General features: G+C 46.5%; 3 protein-coding genes across 7 annotated transcripts in view; 1 reads left to right on the plus strand and 2 right to left on the minus strand.

Annotated features, from left to right (window-relative positions):
* adcyap1r1b (adenylate cyclase activating polypeptide 1b (pituitary) receptor type I) overlaps positions 1-4,171 on the plus strand; it is a 37,381-nt gene extending 33,210 nt beyond the window's left edge. For 4 of the 5 annotated variants that reach the window (XM_035415205.1, XM_035415204.1, XM_035415207.1 and 1 more), the window contains 5 exons: positions 418-487; positions 682-773; positions 1,006-1,135; positions 2,140-2,181; positions 3,030-4,171. In XM_035415205.1, the coding sequence (XP_035271096.1) occupies positions 418-487; positions 682-773; positions 1,006-1,135; positions 2,140-2,181; positions 3,030-3,236 (541 nt within the window). In that variant the 3' untranslated portion in view covers positions 3,237-4,171. The remainder of the gene's footprint in view (positions 1-417; positions 488-681; positions 774-1,005; positions 1,136-2,139; positions 2,182-3,029) is intronic. The other variant, XM_035415208.1, reaches the window with a different exon arrangement.
* Positions 1-24,746, minus strand: part of LOC118225974 (E3 ubiquitin/ISG15 ligase TRIM25-like) — a 487,938-nt gene that overhangs the window by 42,275 nt on the left and 420,917 nt on the right. The gene's annotated exons all lie outside the window — the stretch shown is intronic.
* LOC118226000 (pituitary adenylate cyclase-activating polypeptide type I receptor-like) overlaps positions 14,899-24,746 on the minus strand; it is a 43,604-nt gene continuing 33,756 nt past the window's right edge. Inside the window, exons 8-13 of the mRNA XM_035415202.1 lie at positions 24,439-24,499; positions 24,165-24,234; positions 21,876-21,967; positions 17,699-17,828; positions 15,812-15,853; positions 14,899-15,106 (exon numbers count right to left, since the gene is read on the minus strand). Coding sequence (XP_035271093.1) covers positions 14,924-15,106; positions 15,812-15,853; positions 17,699-17,828; positions 21,876-21,967; positions 24,165-24,234; positions 24,439-24,499 — 578 coding nt within the window. The 3' untranslated portion in view covers positions 14,899-14,923. The remainder of the gene's footprint in view (positions 15,107-15,811; positions 15,854-17,698; positions 17,829-21,875; positions 21,968-24,164; positions 24,235-24,438; positions 24,500-24,746) is intronic.

Consider the following 24,746-nt stretch of genomic DNA (forward strand, 5'->3'; position numbering starts at 1 on the left):
TGATTGGCTCAGAAGCCATCACCAAGTTTCCCAATTAAACAAACACACTGGCGGAGAGAGAGCGAGTGAGTTTCCCTTAACACTAGATTAGGCCAGAGCGGCACCTCACACTTTGGGGACTTTATAATTAAAAATGTCGCCATTTTCCACAGCTTTGGGTTAAACTCCACACTCTTTTTCCAGTTTTCCAAATACAAATAGAAATCATTATTTGGTTGAACAAATACAAATAGTGGTATCTCCCTCCATCCCAACGTCCACATTCATTGGCTGAGGCCTGGGCCTGGTCTATGTACAGTACTTCTCCCCCCAGCAAGTCAGTGAAAATCCCATCATCTTTCTCATCCCGCTGTCTTTTTCATCCCTCCATCTTTCTCATCCCTCCATCTTTCTCATCCCGCCGTCTCTTCCCTGCAGCTGCTGGGACATAAACGACAGCGCCCCCATCTGGTGGGTGATCAAGGGCCCCGTGGTGGCATCAATCATGGTGAGCGACGGTTCTACCTCACGCGCTTGCTATGTGGGGGTTCAGGCCTGGTGTTTGGTCTGTTTGCTCTGTCTCTTGCCTTGCTGCTCTGTGAAGCTTTGTGACCACTCTCTGTAAAAAGCGCTACACAAATAGAAACGGATTTAATTGAATTGAATTGTGCGGTCGTGTGACTGACGTGTTTTTCCCTCCAGGTAAACTTTGTGCTCTTCATCGGCATCATCATCATCCTGGTTCAGAAGCTGCAGTCACCTGATATTGGAGGCAATGAATCCAGCATTTACCTGTGAGTGTGAGCTCACAGAATACCCCCAGCAGGGCTTTGTTCACATTTGATTAACGTCACACGGTTTAGAAATGTATGAAATCTGGAACCTACCTACCTACCCATGACCCCCCCCCCCAAAAAAAAATCCCTACCCCAACTTTCATCCCTACCCCCAACAACAGTGACCTTCTGAGTGACATCAGCGTGTTCCATTGAACAGTGACATCACAAACGCTTGTGTGATTGACAGGAGGCTGGCTCGCTCCACCCTCCTCCTCATCCCGCTGTTTGGAATCCACTACACCGTGTTCGCCTTCTCCCCCGAGGACGTCAGGAAGAGGGAGAGGCTGGTGTTCGAGCTGGGCCTGGGCTCCTTCCAGGTGAGGACGCACCTGTGCACCTGCACTGGACCCCTCTGGCAGCTCGCCTGAAGCGCGTGTGTGAGCCGAGACTAGCTCCTCCGAACAGCGTCCCCGTTCTCCCCTGCGTTGTGCACGTAGCCGTCAGACGCGGGAGTTTCAGGGGTCTGGCTGCAGTACCTCGTACAGCCACGAGAGGGTGCTGCTGCTACACAAGAAAAGGGAAAAGGGAGTTTCCACAGTCTGCTCTCCAGGGGGGTCTCTCCTAGCTGAGCTGTGGAAAGGACACGTTAGTTCCTAACGCTCCATTAGGCCCTTCACAGCTGCGGGAGATAAAAGCAGAGCGCCCGTGTTTCCGGCGTTGTCTCAATGTCCCCGCGGCGCTCTGAGCTGGTCCTCTGCTAAACCGCTGCTCTGGGCCAGCTGATCCCAAACCGCCCCTCTGGGGCAGCTGATCCCAAACCGCCCCTCTGGGGCAGCTGCTCGCTATCAGAGACGCTGTGGCTTATCAGCAACTGTCTGTCAGAGTTATTTCTGCTCACAAAATGAGCGAAGTCATTATACGTGTGTGTGTGTGTGTGTGTGTGCGTGTTGGTGTGCATTTGTGTGTATGTGTGTGTTTGCATGTGTGTGTGTGTGTGTGCGTGTGCGTGTGCGTGTGCGTATGCGTGTGCATGTGTGTGTGTGAAATATAAAATAGTGGAGAGAGTACATCCGTACACTGTTTTTTCTGCCCCCAAAAGTGATTTAATGGTGCTACGTTTCGACCTCAAAGGTCTTCGTCAGGTACAGGTTTTATCCTGCACCTGTTGGAATATTTTGGATGTGCGTGCATTCCCCCGGGACTGCAAGTATTAAATAGTGCACAGTAATTAAAGAAGACACCTGAAGTATACCTCCCACTGCCCTTTAAGAGAACATTGGGAAGGGTGTGGCAGTTAAAGGGGCGTGGCAGTTGGCAACCCATGGCCATGTGACGTGGCGCTGGTTTTCCCGCACGGCTGACTGCGGTGTTTGTCCTTCAGGGATTCGTGGTGGCTGTCCTGTACTGCTTCCTGAACGGAGAGGTAAGCACTTCCTGTTCTCCACGTCATTCAGTCTCCAGCCCACACTTTTTTTCCCACAAGTCCGTTTCTTTTCTTTCAACACATCTTACTTTCTGTTTGATCACTTACTCATTTGTTCTCCCTTGAGTTTTCTAGTTGTGCTATGAATGGGTCAGCTCCACATGCATTATTTGCTTGCAGAAAAACATTTTAAAGACATTTGAGACCCCAAAAAATTGATACGTTCCACCACCTAAAACAGACATTTTGTAAATGTTATTTTGCCAAGCTGGGTAGGTCTTTAGCTCCAGTTTTAATATCTTTGCCCCCTTCCAATACGTTTTTATCTGTCTCTGAATCCAGATAGCCTATATGGGCTGGTAATCAGACGCTCATATAAAGCATTCATTCATTCATTCATTCATTCATTCATTCACTCACTCACTCACTCACTCACTCACTCACTCACTCACTCACTCACTCACTCACTCATTCATTTAATTAATGAAATGTGTGGCTGTCTAGTGCAGAGTGTGATGTCACAGCTTTGTGATGTCATTTCTTTATTTTTGTTAACCTGATGGCACTTTGGTTATCAACGCATGCCAGCTGTTTGAGGAGGGTGGTGTTTATAGATAGATAGATAGCTAGATACGTGTGCTTTGCATCAAAAATGTAATAAGATGTGATTCCATTACCTGGGAAATATTTACCTCACGTGAGACATTAGGAAGATTCCAGCAACATTCCACAAGATTGGGACGGACTAAACCAAACTGAAGGGGAGGCGGGGGGGTGGCAGTCAGAAGAGCAACAGAATGAGCGTGTTCCTTTACAGCTGTGTACATTAAAAAAATGACCTTTTGAAGTTTCTCCCTGAAGGTGCAGTCGGAGATAAAGAGGAAATGGCGGAGCTGGACCGTGAACCGGTACTTTGCTGTGGACCTGAAGCACCGGCACCCTTCGCTGGCCAGCAGTGGGGTGAACGGGGGGACGCAGCTGTCCATACTGAGCAAGAGCAGCTCGCAGATCCGCATGTCCAGCCTGCAGGCCGAGAGCCCGGCCACCTGAGCTAACCAGCCACGCCCGGACACGCCCCTCCCCACTGACCGGTCCCCACTAACCACCCTATCCCACACACTTACAGTATACACACACACACAACCTGCACTACTGACCGGTCCCCACTAACCACCCTATCCCACACACACACACACACACACACAACCTGCACTACTGACCGGTCCCCACTAACCACCCTATCCCACACACTTACAGTATACACACACACACACACACACACAACCTGCACTGATAACTGGTCCCCATTAACCACCCTATCCAACACACAGTATATATACACACACACACACACACACACAACCTGCACTGATAACTGGTCCCCATTAACCACCCTATCCAACACACAGTATACACACACACACACACACACATATCCTCCCCTGCCTACCAATCTGCCCTAACCACACTGTCAGACTCACTTGCAGTACATATAAAAACACACACACACACACACACACACACCCTTGACTGACTGGTCTCCTGTAACCACACTATCCAACACACTTACAGTATATACAAAAACATACACACACACTCTCATACGCTGACCTGTTCACACATACACACACCCACATGCGCCCCTCTATGTACACACACAAATACATACATACACCCTCTACAGATACACACACACACCTTGTGTGCTGAAACAGACATGTGGACACACATATTGTACAAACACACACATACATACATGCACATACAAACATGCACTCATACACAAACACAGAAACACCCAGACATAAAAACACATACACGCTTGCAAACATACCGTACACACACAAACTCAACCCCCCTCTACCCACACAAACGCTCCTCATCCTCATTGCCATGTTCCGGTCAAACCTGAACCAACAGAGCTGAATCATATAAGGAGGCTCAGTCTGCCCCCCAGTGGCCTCAGATGGAACAACCACAATAGCAAGCAAAAAAAAAAAACAACAGGAAACAAAAAGGCAGTAAACAGAAAAACAAAACACATGAAACAAAAAGAAAAGAAGAAGCATTAAATATGGATTGTTTTGGCTTGTACATATCATCCTGACTGCACCGGAAAGATCATGTTCCTTTTGCCTGTTCCGTTTCCGTTTTTTGTGTGTGTTTTTATCTTGTGCCAGGAAGACAAATGGAAGTAAAAGCATCTCTGCTAACATTCGGGAAGGGTCCGTGTGTGGTCGCAGCGCTTTCTGCGATGGGCGAGGAAGAAGAGCGATGGGCGGGGAAGGAAGAGCGATGGGCGGGGAAGGAAGAGCGATGGGCGGGGGAGGAAGAGCGGAATTTTTATTCGCGTTTTTTAACCCCGCACTTCGACCCGTCTGCTGTCTGTGCCGCCGCTTCACGACGGGAAACCGTTTTACCGTCGACCGTCGCCACGGCGATTTATAAATCGTCGTTACTGGCGGACCCTGCCGCGGCTGACTGGCGTAGGGGAGCCCCCAGGTAAAGGGCAGGACCACGGCGGGATTGCGTCTCTGCGGCGCGCGGACAGGAAGGACTCGGGGAGCACACGGGGACGCCCACGCGGTCATAACTCGCTCGAACGCGGAGCGAGGGGGACCTTGACCTGGCGGGGCGGGGGGGGGGGGGGGGGGGAGTGCTGGCCTTTGGCGGGCGGAGCCAGCGAGAGTGGGGACACGCCGCCAAAACCCGCCCCCACCGCGTGGAGCACTGAGCTGAGTCGCTGTTTTCAAGACGGAGCATCCCTGCGTTGGCCATTGATTGCTCGAAGTTTAAATCCATAAAAAAAAATTTTAAAAAAGAGGCGCATCGTCGATGGGCCTGGGAGCGTAGCTGAGTGGAGGACTGTTTGCCGCTCCACAGGCCGCTGTGTGCAAGAGCCGGCAGGAAATGACGCTGAAGACAGGAAATGGCCTCTGTGCTCTCAATGAGGGGGTTGCCGTTCAATTCCGCTGCGCCGTGGCAGGGTAGTGTAGTGGTAAGAGTAGAGTGTTCTAGGGTGAGCCAGGAGCTGACCTGACGTTGCTTTTCTCTGAAGTGAAAGAAAATATAAACGCAGGACGATAAGGAATGACCCCTAAGAGGGGGATGCTCTTAACTGCGCAATCAGAAAGACTCAACTGTATTCTCAAACACGGAAAAAAAGAGAGAAAGATCAAATTAAAATCTGTAAAAGGGAAGAAAAGACGGGTTATCTGCAGAGGTGGAAGAGTGTATCACTTCACTCTTTGGCCTGTCGACTGAGGAAGGCTGATTGTCAGCAGTTTTTTAAAAAAAATCATTTGTGTAAAAAAAGTGACTTTCTTCTTATAATGCAAAGACTTGCTAAGAATGACCATGATGAAAAAAAGACCAAAATCTTAGCAAATCTTGCATGACTTTGCCTTTTCTGTCTGTTTTTCAAGAGGTGGGATCACTTCTTATACAGCCGTTAGTACAGAACATGTCAACAAAATATTTGAGGGGGAAACTCTCCCAAAGTGTTATGTGTACAGTCGTTATTCTTCATCTGAATTTTTTTTATTTCTGAATTTCTTACGTGTTACTGTGTGCCAAATGTGACGCTCAAACTCGCATTCAACAGGCGGCTACTGGAGTCCGATCTGTAGAGGTTACGCTGTTCTTGTTGCTGTTGTTGTTCTTCGGTAAATATTTGCAGTTAATTTTATTTCCTTCGGTGTAATTATGCTGAAATTTATTAACGTGAATACGCTGTTTATGCTACAGTAAGTGAGTAATGTTGCTGTGGGGATGTTTCTTAGTCTGCCAGCTACATGGCTACTTCATTTCATTTTACACAAAAATAGGGTCTGTTTAGGTGTAAAGGGCTTTGATTACCTTTAGTAGAGGGAATTTCTGATGGAAGCCCTTTTGTCTTTTTGTAATAGGAACTTAACGGTGAGCCTCACTACTGGAAACGCATAAAAAATCAGTGCTGGAGGGCCGCAGTGTCTGCAGGAACTTGCCCCCCCCCCCCCCAGGACTGGAGTTTGACCCCCCCAGGGGTGCAGTTACAGGGTGACGAGGGGTTGGGGGGGGTACAGGATTGTTCCCGAGGTGAAGGCAGCTTATTGCCTGGGTTTAAACCGGGGGGGTGCAGGTCCAGAGCTGTTTTGGGATTTCTTGCTCTTGACTTTGCTTTAGTCGATCAAGTCTTTGTTTTTTGGCGACGTCTTTGAGTCGCGCAGCCGTGACCGCTGGCTGCAGGAGGTTCTTTGATGAAGACTTGAGTGGAGCAGCTTTGGCGTGATCATGTAATTGCATGATGATGATGTCATTGCATGATGATGATGTCATTGCGTGATGATGATGTCATTGCACGATGATGATGTCATTGCGCGATGATGATGTCACTCGCCCATTCAAGGCAGTGTTTCTCGTTCTGCTTTCTTCAGTTACGCTCCGAAAAGTGCCTTCATGTCACAGTAACAGCAGTATTAACCTTATAAAACACACACAGACAGCTGATTGACAAAAAGAAGTAACAAAGGAAACAGTTTTAATAGAAGTGTTTTTATAAATGATAAATCCGTCTGAATTAACCAGGAGGCCTTTAAAATATTATACTTTTTTTTTAGACGAATGTCTCCCAGTAGTTCTGTAGGTTAACTCATAAAATCAGCGGTTAATTCTAAACAAAGTCCTGTTAAGAGACAGATCGTTTATCTTTCTACTATTACGGTCTTAGCAGAATTGGTGAGATGACTCTGTCTTGATCTTTATCTTACTACTTCAAATGGTGACACTTTACAGTATGGTCACACGAATTGGCGTTCGCTAATGTAGTTGTAAACTACTAACGACTGAAAACTTCATCTGTACAACTTTGATCAAGAAGGAAAAATGTAGGTGCCAAATGTTTTCTGGGTGGTTTGGCACAAACCTTATTGTGCCAACGTACAGTGCCAAGTTACATTACATTACTGATTTAGTAACATACTGTAAATATCTTTTCTAAATTTCTGTTTCACACTCTAGTGTTTGGACGGTTGGATAAGCGAACTGTTGCGTACTGAGCGTGCCCACTGTCGATGTCATCACAATACAGGCAGGCAAATACAGGGGCCAATGACACAATGATACAGGAAGTGACATCATAGGGGAACTGAGATCCTATGCTGGGATTGGTCAGTTGCTCCAGGCCTCTCGTGCAGTTCTTCACTGTGTAAATCGGCCAACGATAAGCCTGTGTGATGAATCATTACGGAATCATTACTGCCCAATTGGCCAACGATAAGCCTGTGTGATGAATCATTACTGAATCATTACTGCCCAATTGGCCAACGATAAGCCTGTGTGATGAATCATTACTGAATCATTACTGCCCAATCGGCCAATGAAAAGCCAGTATGATGAATCATTACTGAATCATTACTGCCCAATCGGCCAATGAAAAGCCAGTATGATGAATCATTACTGCCCAATCGGCCAATGAAAAGCCAGTATGATGAATCACATGCCTTTTGTGCCAGCGAGGCCCGCCCAGCGAAGACGTAACACCGTCGTCTCAACCTTACTGGAACATTGTTATCGCGAGTCCCTCCAGCTGGCAGTAAACGTTAGCGCAACCTCTGTTCAACCTCTGTTCAACGCTGCAGTGTGTCTGTGTGGGGCCGTGCTGTATAATAACCTTGTGGCTCTCTCTTTTAAGAATGTCTTGCTTGAGTCTCCCGCCATATTGTAAATAGGTTCTAGTCACTTTATTATTTTTATTTTTATTTTTTCAACAGATATACAAGGACAACCTGAAGAAAATCATGAGCACACACATTTTCACACATTTCCACACAATACAAAACACCCCGTTAGATGCTTTAACTGGGTGTTTTGTATTGTTTTAGGTTTTTTTTTTTTTTTTTACAAGCTTGTTTACCACACAACTAATACCTCAGAGAGATACAGCATCCAACAGGTTCAACTCTATCATCGTTAAAAACAGACCAGTTACTTTTACTTCCCAGACTTCTAATTTGAATGAACAAATAAAAAAATTAAAATAATAATTGAGCATGTTTGCCACATCACCGCATAGAGTAAATAACAAGTTGAATCAGCAGTGACTGAAGACAGGACCCCAGAGTGATGGCTCTGAATCTCATGTGTAAATCGGCCAATGATAAGCCAGTGCGATTAATCATTAGTGAATCATTACTGCACTATCGGCCAATGATAAGCCAGTGTGATTAATCATTAGTGAATCATTACAGCACAATCGGCCAATGATAAGCCAGTGTGATTAATCATTACTGAATCATTACAGCACAATCGGCCAATGATAAGCCAGTGTGATTAATCATTACTGAATCATTACAGCACAATCGGCCAATGATAAGCCTGTGTGATTTAATCCATGTCTGTGTCACACCCCGGTCACTCTCACTGTGTAGGACTCCACAAGCTGGGCCCTGATTCATTTAATTACATTACATATCATTACATTACAGGCATTTAGCAGACGCTCTTATCCAGAGCGACTTACACAACTTTTTACACAGCATTTACACTGCATCCATTTACACAGCTGGATGTTTACTGAAGCAATGCAGGTTAAGCACCTTGCTCAAGGGTACAACGACAGTGTCCCTACCTGGGAGTCGAACCTGTGACCTATAGGTTACAAGACCAGCTCCTAACCCATTATAATGCACTGCCGTCCATTGAGGCAATGCATGAAATTAACAGGGGGGGGGGGGAAACCTTTATTAATAAAAGTTTTGGGCTTTTTCCTCAGTTGATTAAACTGGAATGGGAATGGGCCCAGTCTTGGTCAGCAACAGGGATTTAAACCCAAACAGGGGTGAGGGGTGACCATGTACCGCTAGTCTCTGAAGAGATTTGCTAGCTTTGCCTTCACTGTGAAACAGCCACAGTTCTGCAGCCTGTGCTGTTCCTGAGAGCAGCAGTGGGAAAGCTTGCCTTGTGCTGACCTGTGTGTGCTTGTCTTGGTCGAGTAAAGGCACTGGCAAAATGTGAATGGACACAAACACACACGTACACACACACAAACTGACGCACATACGCACATGCAAGCGCGCACACGCATGTATGCACACACGCACCTGCACACACACGCACGCACACAGAGACACGAAGAAAATTTCAAAAGATGATATTGATGATATAAATACGAATAGAAGTTCAAAAGAACTTTGTTGGTTCCTTGGGATGTTGTCAAAATTGCAGATGGAAGACGACAATCAAATCTGGGTTTTTTTGTTATTCTTTTTTGTATTTTCTTTGCAGAAGTTGGCAGTCTGTGGAAATTCAATGCTTGCATTCTTTTAGCAGCTCTAAAGTTTGACTGACTGGACCAACACCATCAGCTTGTTCATTTGTTGTTAAAAAAATGGAGTACCTTGAGAAGAGCCTTAAAATCTTCTGTCTACATTGATGTCAATATAGAAGTGTTATCTTTCTGTTTAGAGAGTGTTTAAACCAATGGATATTGACAATAAAGTAGTGATTTATTGCTGTGTTTAAAGAAATAATATATAATAAATATATTTATAGAGACTCAAGGTCACTGTAAGTGTTGAGTTGAAGGTGGCTAGCAGATTTAATCATTTAGCTGTTATTGCAGTATTCTGTCAATGGAGTTGTCCTAAGTGTGAATAGCTCTTATCTGAATAGTGACGGTTTTTTTTTGTTGATCAGTGCTTCTAATAATTTTGGTGACAGTGTTGTGAAAATGTGCTGGCTACATAGCAGGCGTCTGGCGTTCCCCTGCCTGCAACTGCGCATGCATTCTGGGTTCAGTATTTTACAAGAGAGGAACATGGTTAATGTCAGTTCTGATGTGAAAAATGTGTTTACGCCTAAACGGAAGACACCCCCCCCCCCCCTTCCCTCTTCCTGGTTGATTTAGTGTCTGTTTTTTTATGACTTCCAGGGATGGTAAAAATACAGAATTTCCAGACAGTGGATTCCCACCGGAATCCCAGAAGGAATCACCACTGGAGTTGTCCCGTTGGCTGTTTCCAATGTGGACCGTGATTGGTGGCGCTCCTCTCTGTTTTTCCACCAATGAGGTGATGTCGCCACATGTCTTAGAGTCGGAGGTGAGAAGTCCAGGGGTCAGAGAGTAGAAGTCCTGCCGTGAGTTTCTCGTTCGTCCGTGAACTCAGCCGGCCGATCTCACTCATTAGCTCCGCCTCCTGGCTGAGGAGTTGGCGAGTAATTAGCGAAGCCAGGCGATTGAGACAAAATGGCGGGGAGGGCCTTTCACTCTCTGAGCCTGGATTTTCCACCTCTGCAGAGGGGGTCCCAGACGTTCCTTCGCTCTCGCCCGCTCTCTCACGGCAGTGAATCGATTCTGGGTCACGGCCATTTTGGGTCAGTGCCTGAGGCGGCGACCGGGCCGAAAGGTCCCCCCCCACGCCCCCCCCCCCCCCGCCGGGGATCACACGAGGCCTCGGCTGGACGGAGGGAAGACTTTTTCTGGGAGCTGTTTGTGAGCGCGCAGACGCTGGGGAGGCTGACGGCCGGCGGGTGTGTAATTCAGTGCTGTTGGGGTTCGGGCTGCCGGATCCTATCCTCTGTTTGCTGTGATATTTAATTCAGTTGCGAATATGCTAATGTTGGTGGGTGCAGGGGGGGGAGGCAGTCATGTTTGCGGGGGGCGGGGGGGGGGGCGGGGGGGTGAAGGGGGGGGGGAAGCGTGTTTGCCAGCCTGTGAAATTAGAGATGCTGGAAGTAGTGCAGCTGAAAATAAACAAGAGGGGACTATCAAAGCGTCACTGCTTCTCTGGAGGAAACGTTTGGATTCAGATGTTTCAGATCTGAGCTCGTCTGAATGATGCAACCGTGTGTGTGATGGCGGAGGCTTACGATGTGTCTTATCAGGAACCCTGTGCTGCAGAGCAATGTTCATTTAAACAAAGCCCAACCGTGCCCTAAATAACGTTAAACTGAAATTGCTGGTAGCATTGCTGGAAGTACGATTTGAGTGCACTCAGTAGCAAGCGAGTGTGCTAACTCGGACATGACCCTGGCGTCAATGGTTGTTGGGTGACTTACCGCAACACCTTGACACCTTGTGGTCACAGGTGTGCACGTGCGATATCTGCACAAGGGTGACACCTGGTGGTCCTAGGCATTAAGAGCGTACGTCTGAACAACAGTGACACCCAGTGGCCGTAGATGGGATGTGTCAGCTGAACGGTCTAGTGTCTGAACTGGAGGGGAGACGCCGACCTTTGTACCTTAAACACTGAATGTAGCGAAGTCGCAGGAGTCCATTTTGAAGTTTTACCACTTTGCTGCTGCAGCCTGTTGTTTTCACCGAGCTGTTCCTCTCTCTCTGTGCCATCTGTCTGTGTGATGTATATACCACATGGGCTGTTTTTTTTTTTTGTTTTTTTTTTGTACATGGTTTAAATATCGACTTTAAATTGCATTAAATGTTTTGGACAATTGATCCACAAGAGTTCGGTGTGGCGTTTTGTTTTGTGTCTTATTTCTTCCCCTCAATATGATAAACCACAGGAGTGATGGGGATACAGGCATGTTTCAGGAATGATCAGGAATGTTGCAGGGATGAGTGGGAAGGTTGCAGGGATGAGAAGGAATGTTTCAGGAATGATCAGGAATGTTGCAGGGATGAGTGGGAAGGTTGCAGGGATGAGAAGGAATGTTACCAGAATGATCAGGAATGTTGCAGGGATGAGGGGGAATGTTGCCAGAATGATCGGGAATGTTGCCAGAATGAAACATACACTATGCTACTGAGCATGTTTACAAATGAAGAAAATGTAAATGTGTTTGTGCACTGAAGAGTAGCGTGCTCAGAACCTCTAACATTGGCGCTGAGCTTTAACAATCGGAAAGTCAAAATGCATCCCTAAAATGTATTTAAAACCTTGACCCACATGAACCAACCCCACACACACACACACACGTCAACACACACACACACACACACACACGTGCATTTGGAATGACTCTGCTCTTGTTTTTGGACCAAGGGGGAAAAAAATAATACCACATATTGTCACTGTTACTGAAAGTGTTATTTTATCACCATTTAGAACAAACAGTAAAAAGGTATGAACACCATTATCCCATTCAGATAATCTAATCACAATATCATCCTTTTCTATTTAAATTCAAGTCGAACATCGAGTCTTCTGAAGCGTGACAGACAATTAGAAAACAAAAGCAGATGAAAATGTCACATCTTTGCAGAACAGTGTACAGACAAATTTTTTTCCTCATAACCAGATCACAGACCATTGCTCTAAAAATAGATAAAGCTATATATGTACATACACCTCATCTACCAAGAACTGCAAAACTGCCTTTAGTCTTACACTGTACCATATACCTCAATACATTTCCTGTACTGAATTCCTCGTTAGATATTCTTTCATTAAATTCTTGTCCTTTAAAATAATTACCAGTAATTTTCATAGAAAAATAACTCTACGGTACTACATTATGACAATATGGTCGATGCGTGTGTGTGTGTGTTTGTGTATATCTGTGCATTTTCAATTTCCCAATTGAAATATAAGCAATGTATCATCATAGATCATACAGATATTTACATTATATAATATACAAATATAAAGTATACATATATAATCTTTACAGTCTAGTGCTCCAGATCTATACACTACGGAATAATCTTAAAATATATATTTTCCTGACGAAGATTGAAATAACTATATACAGAGAACAGTACATTTTATTTTGTATTTCTTTCATTTTTACAAATACTTTTCCTAAAAATGAATTAAAGAATGGGGGACAAATCTGTCATTTTAAAAAATTAAAAAATTAGAAAGTTAAATGCAAAAAGAAAACTAATCCCATCACATGAAACACCAATGTTACGACTGTACTTATTGTAAAAGAATAATCCTTTCCTCAAGATAGTCTTGGGAGGCGAGAACATTTTTTTATTTTATGATCGTTTGCCATGTAATTTGGCGGGTAGGTCCGTAGATAGATAGAAGGCAGTGTTAATATATGTTTTACAGTTCTCAAAGCAAACGTCTCCAGACGGCAGACGAACTTGCAGACACCATTCGATTTATGAACGCGGTACCGTCAGCCAGAACGCGGTTCCCTCAGTCGAAACGCGGCTCCGTCAGCCAGAGGAGGATGAAAAGCAAACAGGGCGCGTGATAAGACACTGGGCACGGTCCAGGAGAGGCTCCCGGTCTGCCGGACTCCTGGATGCTCTGAGCGCTGCTCGAAGCCGCACACGCTAATATTTACCTTCAGGGCGCCTCCCCAACTTCGCGTGCAGCTGGACTATCAACAGACTGTCTCTGGAGGCCGCCGCTCGGAGCAAAAACAAGCAGCTTGTTTAAAAGCGTCTTTTAAAAGAACATTCAAACAGAAGGTGATCTTACAGCATGCAAAAAAAAAAAAAAAGATTTCACTGAATCAAAATGATACATTTGATTCCTGTTTGCCAAGGATGCACGAGCAAGGCCTGATGGGTAACAGTGTTCTGTGCCAGCTCCGGTTCTGACTTGAATTATCCCGGTCAAATGTGTGATCTGAGACTGTTAGTCATGTGAAGAGCTATAGCTGCGGGTTGCTCGTGCGTGTTTGGTGAAAAACCAGCGCCGGCATTTAAAACTGGTCAGGCAATTCGGCTGGGCAAAAGACCTGGATGCAGACGCCGGCTCTCCAGGACCGGAGCTGTGCGCTCCAGGAGTGAGCACTGAACCAAACGGCAGAACAGCAGGGCAGAGGGCAAGGAAGAGGAGGAGGAAGAGGAAGAGGAAGAGGAGGACCGAGGGCCATTACCCCACAGGCCGGGCACACGGACAAACACAAGCGCACACAGCTTCCAGCGGAAGCCGCAGGTATGTCTGTAGCGCTGGAACCTGGCACACCGCAGACCCGTCCCACTGACGCACGGCTCTCCCCAAACGCCGCTGGACAGACGCCAGGGGTCCCGTACGGCTGCGGCGTGAGGTCACAGCGAGCCCCTAAAAGGCCTCTGGGTATTTTAATTGATCCAAAGCAAAATCAGGTAAAAGTCGCAGAAATTCTTTTTTTTTTTTCTCCAAGGCAAATAGTGTTCCTGGGGTACCCAGAAGATTCTAGGCGCTGAGAAAAGTTGACCAGAACATTCCGGAAAATTCTGTTTGCTGGGGCAGCGGTAGTGTTCGTTGGACCAGAAGCTTCTTTGTGGCACCAATGGTCAGCAGAACCTGCCCTTCCTTCCTCCAGGTTTTCTGTGAAGGGTGTTGATTTGTCCTTCCTCTTTCTTAAATAAATTTCACACACTCGCGTACCCACACACACACACACACACACACATACTCACTCACACGCACTCACTCACACACAGGCTCTATCTCATACATACACACACACGCACACACACACACACACACACGCTCACTCACACACACACACACACACACACACTCGCACACACACACTCACTCGCACACACACACACACACACACACTCGCACGCACACACACGCACTCACTCACACACAGGCTCTATCTCATACACACACACACACACACACATGCTCACTCACACACACACTCACACACACACACACACACACACACTCACTCGCACACACTCACTCACACACACACACTCACTCGCACACACTCACTCACTCACACACAGGCTCTATCTCATACACACACACACGCGCACACACACACTCACACACACACACGCTCACTCACACACACACTCACTCGTGTACCCACACACACACACACACACAAGCAGGGCTCAGACAGAAGACACACTGTGCTGGCAGTCGGACGATGGCAGCTCCTTGGGGCTGGACTTCTCCAGGATGGAGATCTGTGTGACGGTGCTGCTCTCAGTGAAGAGGGTTCGGCGGCGCTTGGTGACGCTCAGGTAGCCCTGCATCTGCCACTTCCACAGCCTCTTCTTCATCTCCGCCTGCACCTGGAACAGCAGCGAACGCTCGCTCAACGCTGCAGCAACGTTAAGGCAACGTCACCACTGCACCGAATGCCCATGCAACGCTGCAGCAACGTTAAAGCAACGTCACCACTGCACCGAATGCCCATGCAACGTTTCAGCAACGTTAAAGCAACGTCACCACTGCACCGAATGCCCATGCAACGTTTCAGCAACGTTAAAGCAACGTCACCACTGCACCGAATGCCCATGCAACGTTTCAGCAACATTAAAGCAACGTCACCACTGCACCGAATGCCCATGCAACGTTTCAGCAACATTAAAGCAACGTCATCACTACACCGAATGCCCATGCAACGTTTCAGCAACGTTAAATCAACGTCATCACTGCACAGAACGCTCGCTCAACGTTTCGGAAACATTAAAACAACACCCCTACAGCTTATTTATCAATCAACATTTTTTTTAAAACAGACAGGGGACATAATTTAAAACAATAACCTGACGTCACATACCACAGAAATTCAAATGAACAAGTAGAATAGAAAATGCAGTAAAAAAATTTTTTTTAAAAAGTGCAACGAAAAGGTATGGAGTATGTATGCACACGTAAAAACACACGCGCATGTACAAATTCACTAGTGCCAGCCATTCGGGCTCAGAGCGTGCGGGGAGCGAGGTGAACATTCATCAGCCGGATGTTCTCAGGCCCAAACGTTCCGGTCTTACCTCTCCGTTCAGGAAGCAGTACAGCAGCGCAACCACGAAGCCCTGGAACACAGGAGAGTGTCATCACCACGACTACCACTGGAGAGTCTCATCACCATGACTACCAGCGTATTCAATTTCATTATTTCACATCTAATCAATGCTTAATCTTTTATTTTTTCCAACAGGTCCTCCGTATTCCAATCAATACTGGTTTTACTCCCGTTCATCATGCTGATATCCTTTGTGCTTTTGCTCCTTAGTGTTTTTTTTCTGCTTTTATTGGTTCATCTTAAGTGGTTTACACAGCCTGGTCTGAACAGCGCTGAGCTAAGAGTTTGTTGCTTCCAGATATTTGTATGGATTGGTATGTTACAGTACGGTGTGGTTTGGTATGTTATTGTATGGCATGGTTTAACATGGTAGGTCTAGATCATGGCTGCCTAACCCTGGTCCTGGAGATCTACCTTCCTGCAGGTTTTCACTCCAACCCTAACAAAGCGCACCTCACTCAACAGCTAGAGATGAGCTGCTAATTAGCTGCTAATTAGCCGAATCAGGTGTGCCAAATTAGGGTTGACATGAAGGACCTCCAGGATGGTAGATCTCCAGGAGCAGGGTAGTGCAGTCCTGGCCTAGATGTTCAGCAGAGACCCAATTACAAGCAGGCACAGGCAGGGACGCCCTAGTTACCTTTAATGAGGGTCCTAATCAGGAAAGTTCATTCGGTTCAGCACTTTTCACCTGGTGCTAACGACACTAGCCGAATAGCGCTCAGCTGCTTTGAGTTCAGTTCGTCTAGCTAGCCAGCTAGCCAGCTAGCGCATTTCTCTGTGTTCAGCTGCCCACACAATGTTGTTCTTTACCATGCAGCTACAACTAGCCGCTAACACAAGCGCTGAATTTACTGCCAGGACACATTTGCGCACTGTACACTGACGTACACGGCGGAGGTACGTTTATTCTGCTCCAGAATATGATTAACAACTAACTGTTTTATAGCCTGACTTGCTACAGTACAAAGCCTGTAAGGTAAGCTCAGTTTTAGCTGTGTTAATTGTTGCTTCAAAGCCTCATTTGTGACTGTTATGTCCCGCATTTGAAGGCATTTGGAGAATGCAGTTATTAGTACTCTGTACTACAGTTTCCTCGTACCTTTTATTTCCATACCCTCTCATTAGCATTAATGTAACATACCTGTTTTCACATAAGAACATCAACATCAACAGTTACCTGCTTCTGTGTCTGCTGAGAACAGCATCACTGCGTCAGCCCCTGCAAACCCAGGCTACACCAGCCACCTTCTCAATAGTAGAGTATGGTATAGTATGATTATATTACGGTAGGGGTTGGTGTGGTAATTTATGGTGAGGTTTGATATGATATGACATAGTATGATGTGTAATGGTTTGGTACGGTAGAGTATAGTATGGTTTGGTATGATATGGTATAGTATGATGTTGTATGGTTTGATATGTAATAGTATGGTGTGGTGTATAGTATGATGTTGTATGGTTTGGTATGTAATAGTATGGTGTGGTACAGCATGGTGCTGTATGGTTTGGCGTGGTATTGTATGATGTGGTATTGTATGGTACAGTATGGTTTGGTGTGTAATAGTATTGTGTGGTATAGTATGGTGCTGTATGGTTTGGCGTGGTATTGTATGATGTGGTATTGTATGGTACAGTATGGTTTGGTATGTAATAGTATTGTGTGGTATAGTATGGTGCTGTATGGTTTGGTGTGTAATAGTATGGTGTGGTATAGTATGGTGCTGTATGGTTTGGTGTGTAATAGTATGGTGTGGTACAGTATGGTGCTGTATGGTTTGGTGTGTAATAGTATGGTGTGGTATAGTATGGTGCTGTATGGTGTGGTATAGTATGGTGCGGCTTGGTTTGGTACCTGGAAGGACCCCAGGCCGAGCTCGATGTAGAGCCGCGCCGCCTCCCCGGTGTTCTCCGGCAGGAAGGCGAAGACGGTGTAGTGCATGCCGAACAGCGGGATGAGGAACAGCGTGGACTTGGCCAGCCTCCTGCAAGCAGGCCGAAAACCAGCAGAGTAATGGAGTCTGCGCTACTGAGCTGGCTACGTCCCAACAGCCTTTCTGAGCTACTGTGCTTGCTACGTCCCAACCGCCTTTCTGTGCTACTGAGCTAGCAACATCCCAACAGCCTTTCTGTGCTACTGAGCTAGCTACATCCCAACAGCCTTTCTGTGCTACTGTGCTAGCTATGTCCCAACAGCCTTTCTGTGCTACTGTGCTAGCTATGTCCCAACAGCCTTTCTGTGCTACTGTGCTAGCTATGTCCCAACAGCCTTTCTGAGCTACTGTGCTAGCTATGTCCCAACAGCCTTTCTGTGCTACTGTGCTAGCTATGTCCCAACAGCCTTTCTGAGCTACTGTGCTAGCTATGTCCCAACAGCCTTTCTGTGCTACTGTGCTAGCTATGTCCCAACAGCCTTTCTGTGCTACTGTGCTAGCTATGTCCCAACAGCCTTTCTGTGCTACTGTGCTAGCTATGTCCCAACAGCCTGTCTGTGCTAGCTATGTCCCAACAGCCTTTCTGTGCTAGCTACGTCCCAACAGCCTTTCTGTGCTACTGAGCTAGCTACGTCCCAACAGTCTGTCTGTGCTACTGAGCTAGCTACATCCCAACAGCCTTTCTGTGCTACTGTGCTAGCTACGTCCCAACAGCCTGTCTGTGCTACTGAGCTAGCTACATCCCAACAGCCATTCTGTGCTACTGAGCTAGCTACATCCCAACAGCCATTCTGTGCTACTGAGCTAGCTATGTCCCAACAGTCTGTCTGTGCTACTGAGCTAGCTACGTCCCAACAGCCATTCTGTGCTACTGAGCTAGCTACATCCCAACAGCCATTCTGAGCTACTGAGCTAGCTACATCCCAACAGCCTTTCTGTGCTACTGTGCTAGCTACGTCCCAACAGCCTGTCTGTGCTACTGAGCTAGCTACATCCCAACAGCCATTCTGTGCTACTGAGCTAGCTACATCCCAACAGCCATTCTGTGCTACTGAGCTAGCTATGTCCCAACAGTCTGTCTGTGCTACTGAGCTAGCTACGTCCCAACAGCCATTCTGTGCTACTGAGCTAGCTACATCCCAATAGCCATTCTGAGCTAGCTACGTCCCAAAAGCAACAGCCTTTCTTGATGACACAGTAATGGTGCATCTGCTCTGGTCATTACGGCTAGTAAGCGCGGAGTGAACAGGGAAAAATATCTCCATTTTGTCTGTTTCTACTCCTCTTTGATCGTCAAATGACAACTCAAATAATATCACTGAAAAAAGAATATCAATACAAATAAAACCAATGGTTAGATGCTAGTACACTGCATCTGTAACTACTGAATATAAATTATCTTTCATTACTGTATAGCTTACACTAATACTCATGCTCAGTAAATAGAGGCTCACATTTGTATAAATGTGATTTCTGGCTGTGGGTCGTTAGCCTTTATTGTGCAGATGCCAGGGGTGATGAGCACACAGAGCTTCCATGTTAGGGACACATTTTAATGGAAAAATAAACTGCAAGATGGTAATTGCACAGCCTAGTAAAGATTGCAGAGGCCTGTGGGATTCTGGGATAGCTCGCTGCCTGTTCTGGCTGAACGGAGCAGAAAGGAGGACAAGTTCTGGGATTCTGGGTTGAAGTGGCTGTCCTTTGGGGGGCTTGAAGCAGGGATCTTGTCCAAAGCTTTGGCCCAAATGCCACTAAGGTTGTTTCCTGGGTGATGTTAATTTGTGGCTTATTCTCCACCCCCCCCCCCTTCTTGGTACAGTGGAATTGTACATGCACATGTGTTTCTTGAGCATGCTGCATGCATGTGTTTGTTTAGCATGTTGCATGCACGTGTGTTTGTTTAGCATGCTGCATGCACGTGTGTTTGTTTAGCGTGCTGCATGCACGTGTGTTTGTTTAGCGTGCAGCATGCACGTATGTTTGTTTAGAATGCTGCATGCACGTGTGTTTGTTTAGCGTGCTGCATGCACGTGTGTTTGTTTAGCATGTTGCATGCACATGCGTTTGTTTAGCGTGCTGCATGCACGTGCGTTTGTTTAGAATGCTGCCTGCACGTGTGTTTGTTTAGCGTGCTGCATGAACATGCATTTGTTTAGAATGCTGCATGCACGTGCGTTTGTTTAGAATGCTGCATGCATGTGTGTTTGTTTAGCGTGCTGCATGCACATGCATTTCTTTAGCGTGCTGCATGCACATGCATTTCTTTAGCGTGCTGCATGCACATGCGTTTCTTGAGCATGTGTACCCAGAGGGACCTGCAGGACAGTGTGTGTTATAAGGCCTGGAGAACATCAGTGTAGAACTCGTCCCCAGCGCCGCTCCAAATTTGTGACCATATTCCACGTGAAACATTGCCGTAATAAAAATCATCATCTTCAAATAAAAACTATCCAATGGAAAAGCGGCGTTAACTGCAGAACTCTTGACACTTTGAGATCCAATCAGGCACAGCACATTCATGTGGCCAATAAAAATGAGTCAATGGAAAAAGTGTCCTTTCCACGGCAGTGAGCAGGGACGGCCCAAATCCCATAAATCCCCATCTGCCCCAGTGAGGGGGAGGAGGAGGAGGCCATGAAGTACCGTTTGAGGAGGTGCAGTATTAAGGGAAGTAAACTGAGGTGCAGTTAGAGGAGGTGCAGGATTAAGGGAAGTAAATTGAGGTGCAGTTAGAGGAGGTGCGGTATTAAGGGAAGTAAACTGAGGTGCAGTTAGAGGAGGTGCAGTATTAAGAGGTGCATCATCTTTCAGGCCACACCCGAAGGAGAAGCAGTGTGTGACAGATGGGGGAAGTTCATTACATTGCATGAGGCTAAAAACTATTGCCGAATTATTCACCCTAAAAGCGAGGGTGGGAGGGGGGGAGCAGTCTGAAGACCGGAAGCAGAGGTGGAGAGGTCTGGCAGTTTCTGTTAATGCTCAGTTACCCAGTACCACACTTCCAGAACATTCCACTGCCAAAACAGGAGGCCAGCACTACATGATAACACATACACAGTAAAACGTTCAGTGTTAAATCAACTCTTGCGGGGTACATATGATCCCTATCGGACTCACGCGTAGCACTGAATTATCACTGGACCTTTTTTCTGTGTACCACACAAAAGCAGCAAATGTACTGAAAATCTCTGTAGTCGACTGTAGGCAGTCCAGATGTGGACTGCATTTATTTATTTTTTTTTTTCACCATAGAAAAAATATATTTATTTCTTTCCCCCAATGAAGCTTAGAATGGGGAAGGTTGTTCAAGACCTTATTAAAAATTGAGTCCCCTCATGCTCCAAACAGCCCCGCGAGTCAGCTTGCAAAATCAGATAGAAATTACTGTCTAACCGGATAAATTACTCCCACAAAAACCTTGAGGTATTGTATTTAACTAGATGGTTTCGCTCAGGTTTTTTAATGTAGCAGCTGGAACAAGGGAATTTAAAAAATAAAAGACAAATAAACAGCATTAGGAAAGCTCATCTCGTCTGCAACTAACAGCTTTTGACCTTGGTGATACGTGCAATGCAAAATATCATGATTCTACCGCCATGGGAACGCTTTTATGATACGTTTTTTTTTTCTCATTCGTGTGTTAATGACTTCACTGGATAAGCACAGAAACTTCTCCCCCAAGAATGGCAGGGGGAGGAAATGCAGGAAAGCGTGCCGATCACAGAAAAACCCAGGAAGCACGGGCATCCCCACAAGCTTCTACTTTCTTTAGTTCAGGGGGTGCTCACCCAGAATGGGCGGGTGTGGGGTGCAGGCTTTTGTTCCAACCAGGCAGTCACATGACTGATTCTACCAATCAACCACTAGGGTCTTCGCTAAGGACCAGACCACGATCAGGCGTGTCACTGCTTGGCTGAAACAAAAGCCTGCCCACCCACACCGGCCCTCTCTGGACTGCACCCACACCGGCCCTCTCTGGACTGCACCCACACCGGCCCTCTCTGGACTGCACCCACACCGGCCCTCTCTGGACTGCACCCACACCGGCCCTCTCTGGATGAGACCCGAGGTGTCCTGCTTTATTTCACAACTCACATGAAGTGGCTGGTGTCGTTGCCCCCCACCCCCGGGGATTTCAGTTTCTGTACCAGGATCCGGATCACGTTGATGAAGATGATGAAGTTCACCTTTAAAGGAGGGGAAGAAGGAAAAAGAATCCTCAACACCATGACCAACAAACCCAACAAAACCCAAAGTTAGCATGTCACCAAAGCAGTGGGTCCATGACCAACAAAGACCAAAACCCAAAGTTAGCATGGAACACGTGTGAACTTAGAGCCAGTGGTGATTCAAAGCCAGCTCAACCGTTGACCTATGACATTGACTATGACTAATCAGATTGGTTTCTGCCGAAAAGTCTCCCTTTCCACAGATAAAAGAGAGGGAGAGAGAGGGGAAAGATAAAGAGAGAGTGAGGGAGAGAGAAAGTGAAAGAGAAAGAGAGAGAGATCACTTGGGGCAGTCAATTTACATAAAGAGAGCTGTTTACCTTTGTTTATGCCTGCACTTCCAGCAGATTACCACTTTCAGACAGAACCTTCTCTTGCTGACAATAAAAGGTTTAGATGTTTAATTTCTCACTGAGATAAGCTTCTATCTTCCTAATTATTTCAGTTTAGGAGAGGCTGATATGGTTCCACAGACAGTGTTCTAACTCATTGAATTGTTATTCTCTGTTTTCTATAACAGCTTGCTTTTATGTTTTTTTTTTTTTGTAATTATAATTTTTTAACCCTTTTTTTGCCCTTTATAAAAGACTGTTCACCAAATATTTACTAAAAATCAGCTTCTGAGCACCAAGTGTTAAAGTGTCTGAATTAGCTTTACTGTTTGCATGCTGGTATGATCCAGAACCACTAGGCCTATTTAAAATAACATATTTAAATATGTTACTCACCAAAAATGCTAAAGCGTATTAGGAAAAGACTTTGCACACTTCACAGAGCGCAAATGCTGGAGATGTACTAATGCTAGTAAAAAACGGAACTGAGCAGCACTGCGTGTCGGGATCGTAAGCAGCTTTAAAAATTGACAGACATGTCTGTCCTTCGTCAGACTCATGAAGTGAAGGTGAAAAATTGAAAAATGCAAATAGATCTCCCCACAATCAGGCCCACAATTAGTCAACAACCAGTGACCCAGTTCTTTGTTTCACCATTGTAGTTGTAGTGCAAAAAAAAAAAATGGCAACAACTATATGCACTATTTACAAATGCCTGTGTGTAACGTAAAGGACAATTCAGTAGCCATACGAGAGATTATGACAAAGCATCGGCCATCGCCTGATTAGTAGTCTGAAGCCTGCACAGCCCAGAGTCCAGTGCTCACACACTGTGCAGTGGTCATGTGCAGTGCAGTGCAGTGCTCACACTGTGCAGTGGTCATGTGCAGTGCAGTGCAGTGCTCACACTGTGCAGTGGTCATGTGCAGTAGCTGTGTGCAGTGCTCACACACTGTGCAGTGGTCATGTGCAGTAGCTGTGTGCAGTGCTCACACACTGTGCAGTGGTCATGTGCAGTGCAGTGCAGTGCTCACACTGTGCAGTGGTCATGTGCAGTAGCTGTGTGCAGTGCTCACACACTGTGCAGTGGTCATGTGCAGTGCAGTGCAGTGCTCACACTGTGCAGTGGTCATGTGCAGTGCAGTGCAGTGCTCACACTGTGCAGTGGTCATGTGCAGTAGCTGTGTGCAGTGCTCACACACTGTGCAGTGGTCATGTGCAGTAGCTGTGTGCAGTGCTCACACACTGTGCAGTGGTCATGTGCAGTAGCTGTGTGCAGTGCTCACACACTGTGCAGTGGTCATGTGCAGTAGCTGTGTGCAGTGCTCACACACTGTGCAGTGGTCATGTGCAGTGCAGTGCAGTGCTCACACACTGTGCAGTGGTCATGTGCAGTAGCTGTGTGCAGTGCTCACACACTGTGCAGTGGTCATGTGCAGTAGCTGTGTGCAGTGCTCACACACTGTGCAGTGGTCATGTGCAGTAGCTGTGTGCAGTGCTCACACACTGTGCAGTGGTCATGTGCAGTAGCTGTGTGCAGTGCTCACACACTGTGCAGTGGTCATGTGCAGTGCAGTGCAGTGCTCACACACTGTGCAGTGGTCATGTGCAGTAGCTGTGTGCAGTGCTCACACACTGTGCAGTGGTCATGTGCAGTAGCTGTGTGCAGTGCTCGCACACTGTGCAGTGGTCATGTGCAGTGCAGTGCAGTGCTCACACTGTGCAGTGGTCATGTGCAGTAGCTGTGTGCAGTGCTCACACTGTGCAGTGGTTATGTGCAGTGGTTATGCGCAGTGCTCACACACTGGTGCTCACAGACTCACCAGCAGTGAGGCGGTTATGGGGCCCTTGATGATCCACCAGATGAACTCGTTTTCCGTGTCATCCCAGCAGCTGCAGTGACACAAACCCATCCATCACCATAACTGCTTAAAAATATTAACATTTAACAAATCTTTAATATTTCACCACAACAAAACGATATCACAGGACTGCTCCATCTTACAGCTTCAGCGGCAGGCAGGGCAGTTTCAGTACAAGGCAGTTTTTACTAATAACACGTAGAGCCACGCGGAGGGTAAGAGTTCTCATACGTACCCCCTGTCATCGTAAAAGTACCTGGTGAGCACCCACACAGTCAGCACGGATGTCGGCAGACCTGAAATACAAATGAGTATCGCTGATTCTGCTGCGCACCTCTAGAACCTGAACTAGTCTCTGAGAAGAATCATAGAGCTATAGAGTTGCCCATACCACTTCACAAATAAAATCTGTTTTAAAATTTTCGGTCACGCCAAGAACAATCACTCAGTCCAAATGGGGGAGGAGAAATAGCCAATGAAAGACCAACTACTGAGGTGGAGAGGATCCACCCATGCCTCGGGCCAGCCAATCGCGGAGCTCTC

This window comes from Anguilla anguilla, chromosome 4, assembly GCF_013347855.1.
Source record: "Anguilla anguilla isolate fAngAng1 chromosome 4, fAngAng1.pri, whole genome shotgun sequence".
In the NCBI taxonomy this organism is placed as follows: domain Eukaryota; kingdom Metazoa; phylum Chordata; class Actinopteri; order Anguilliformes; family Anguillidae; genus Anguilla; species Anguilla anguilla.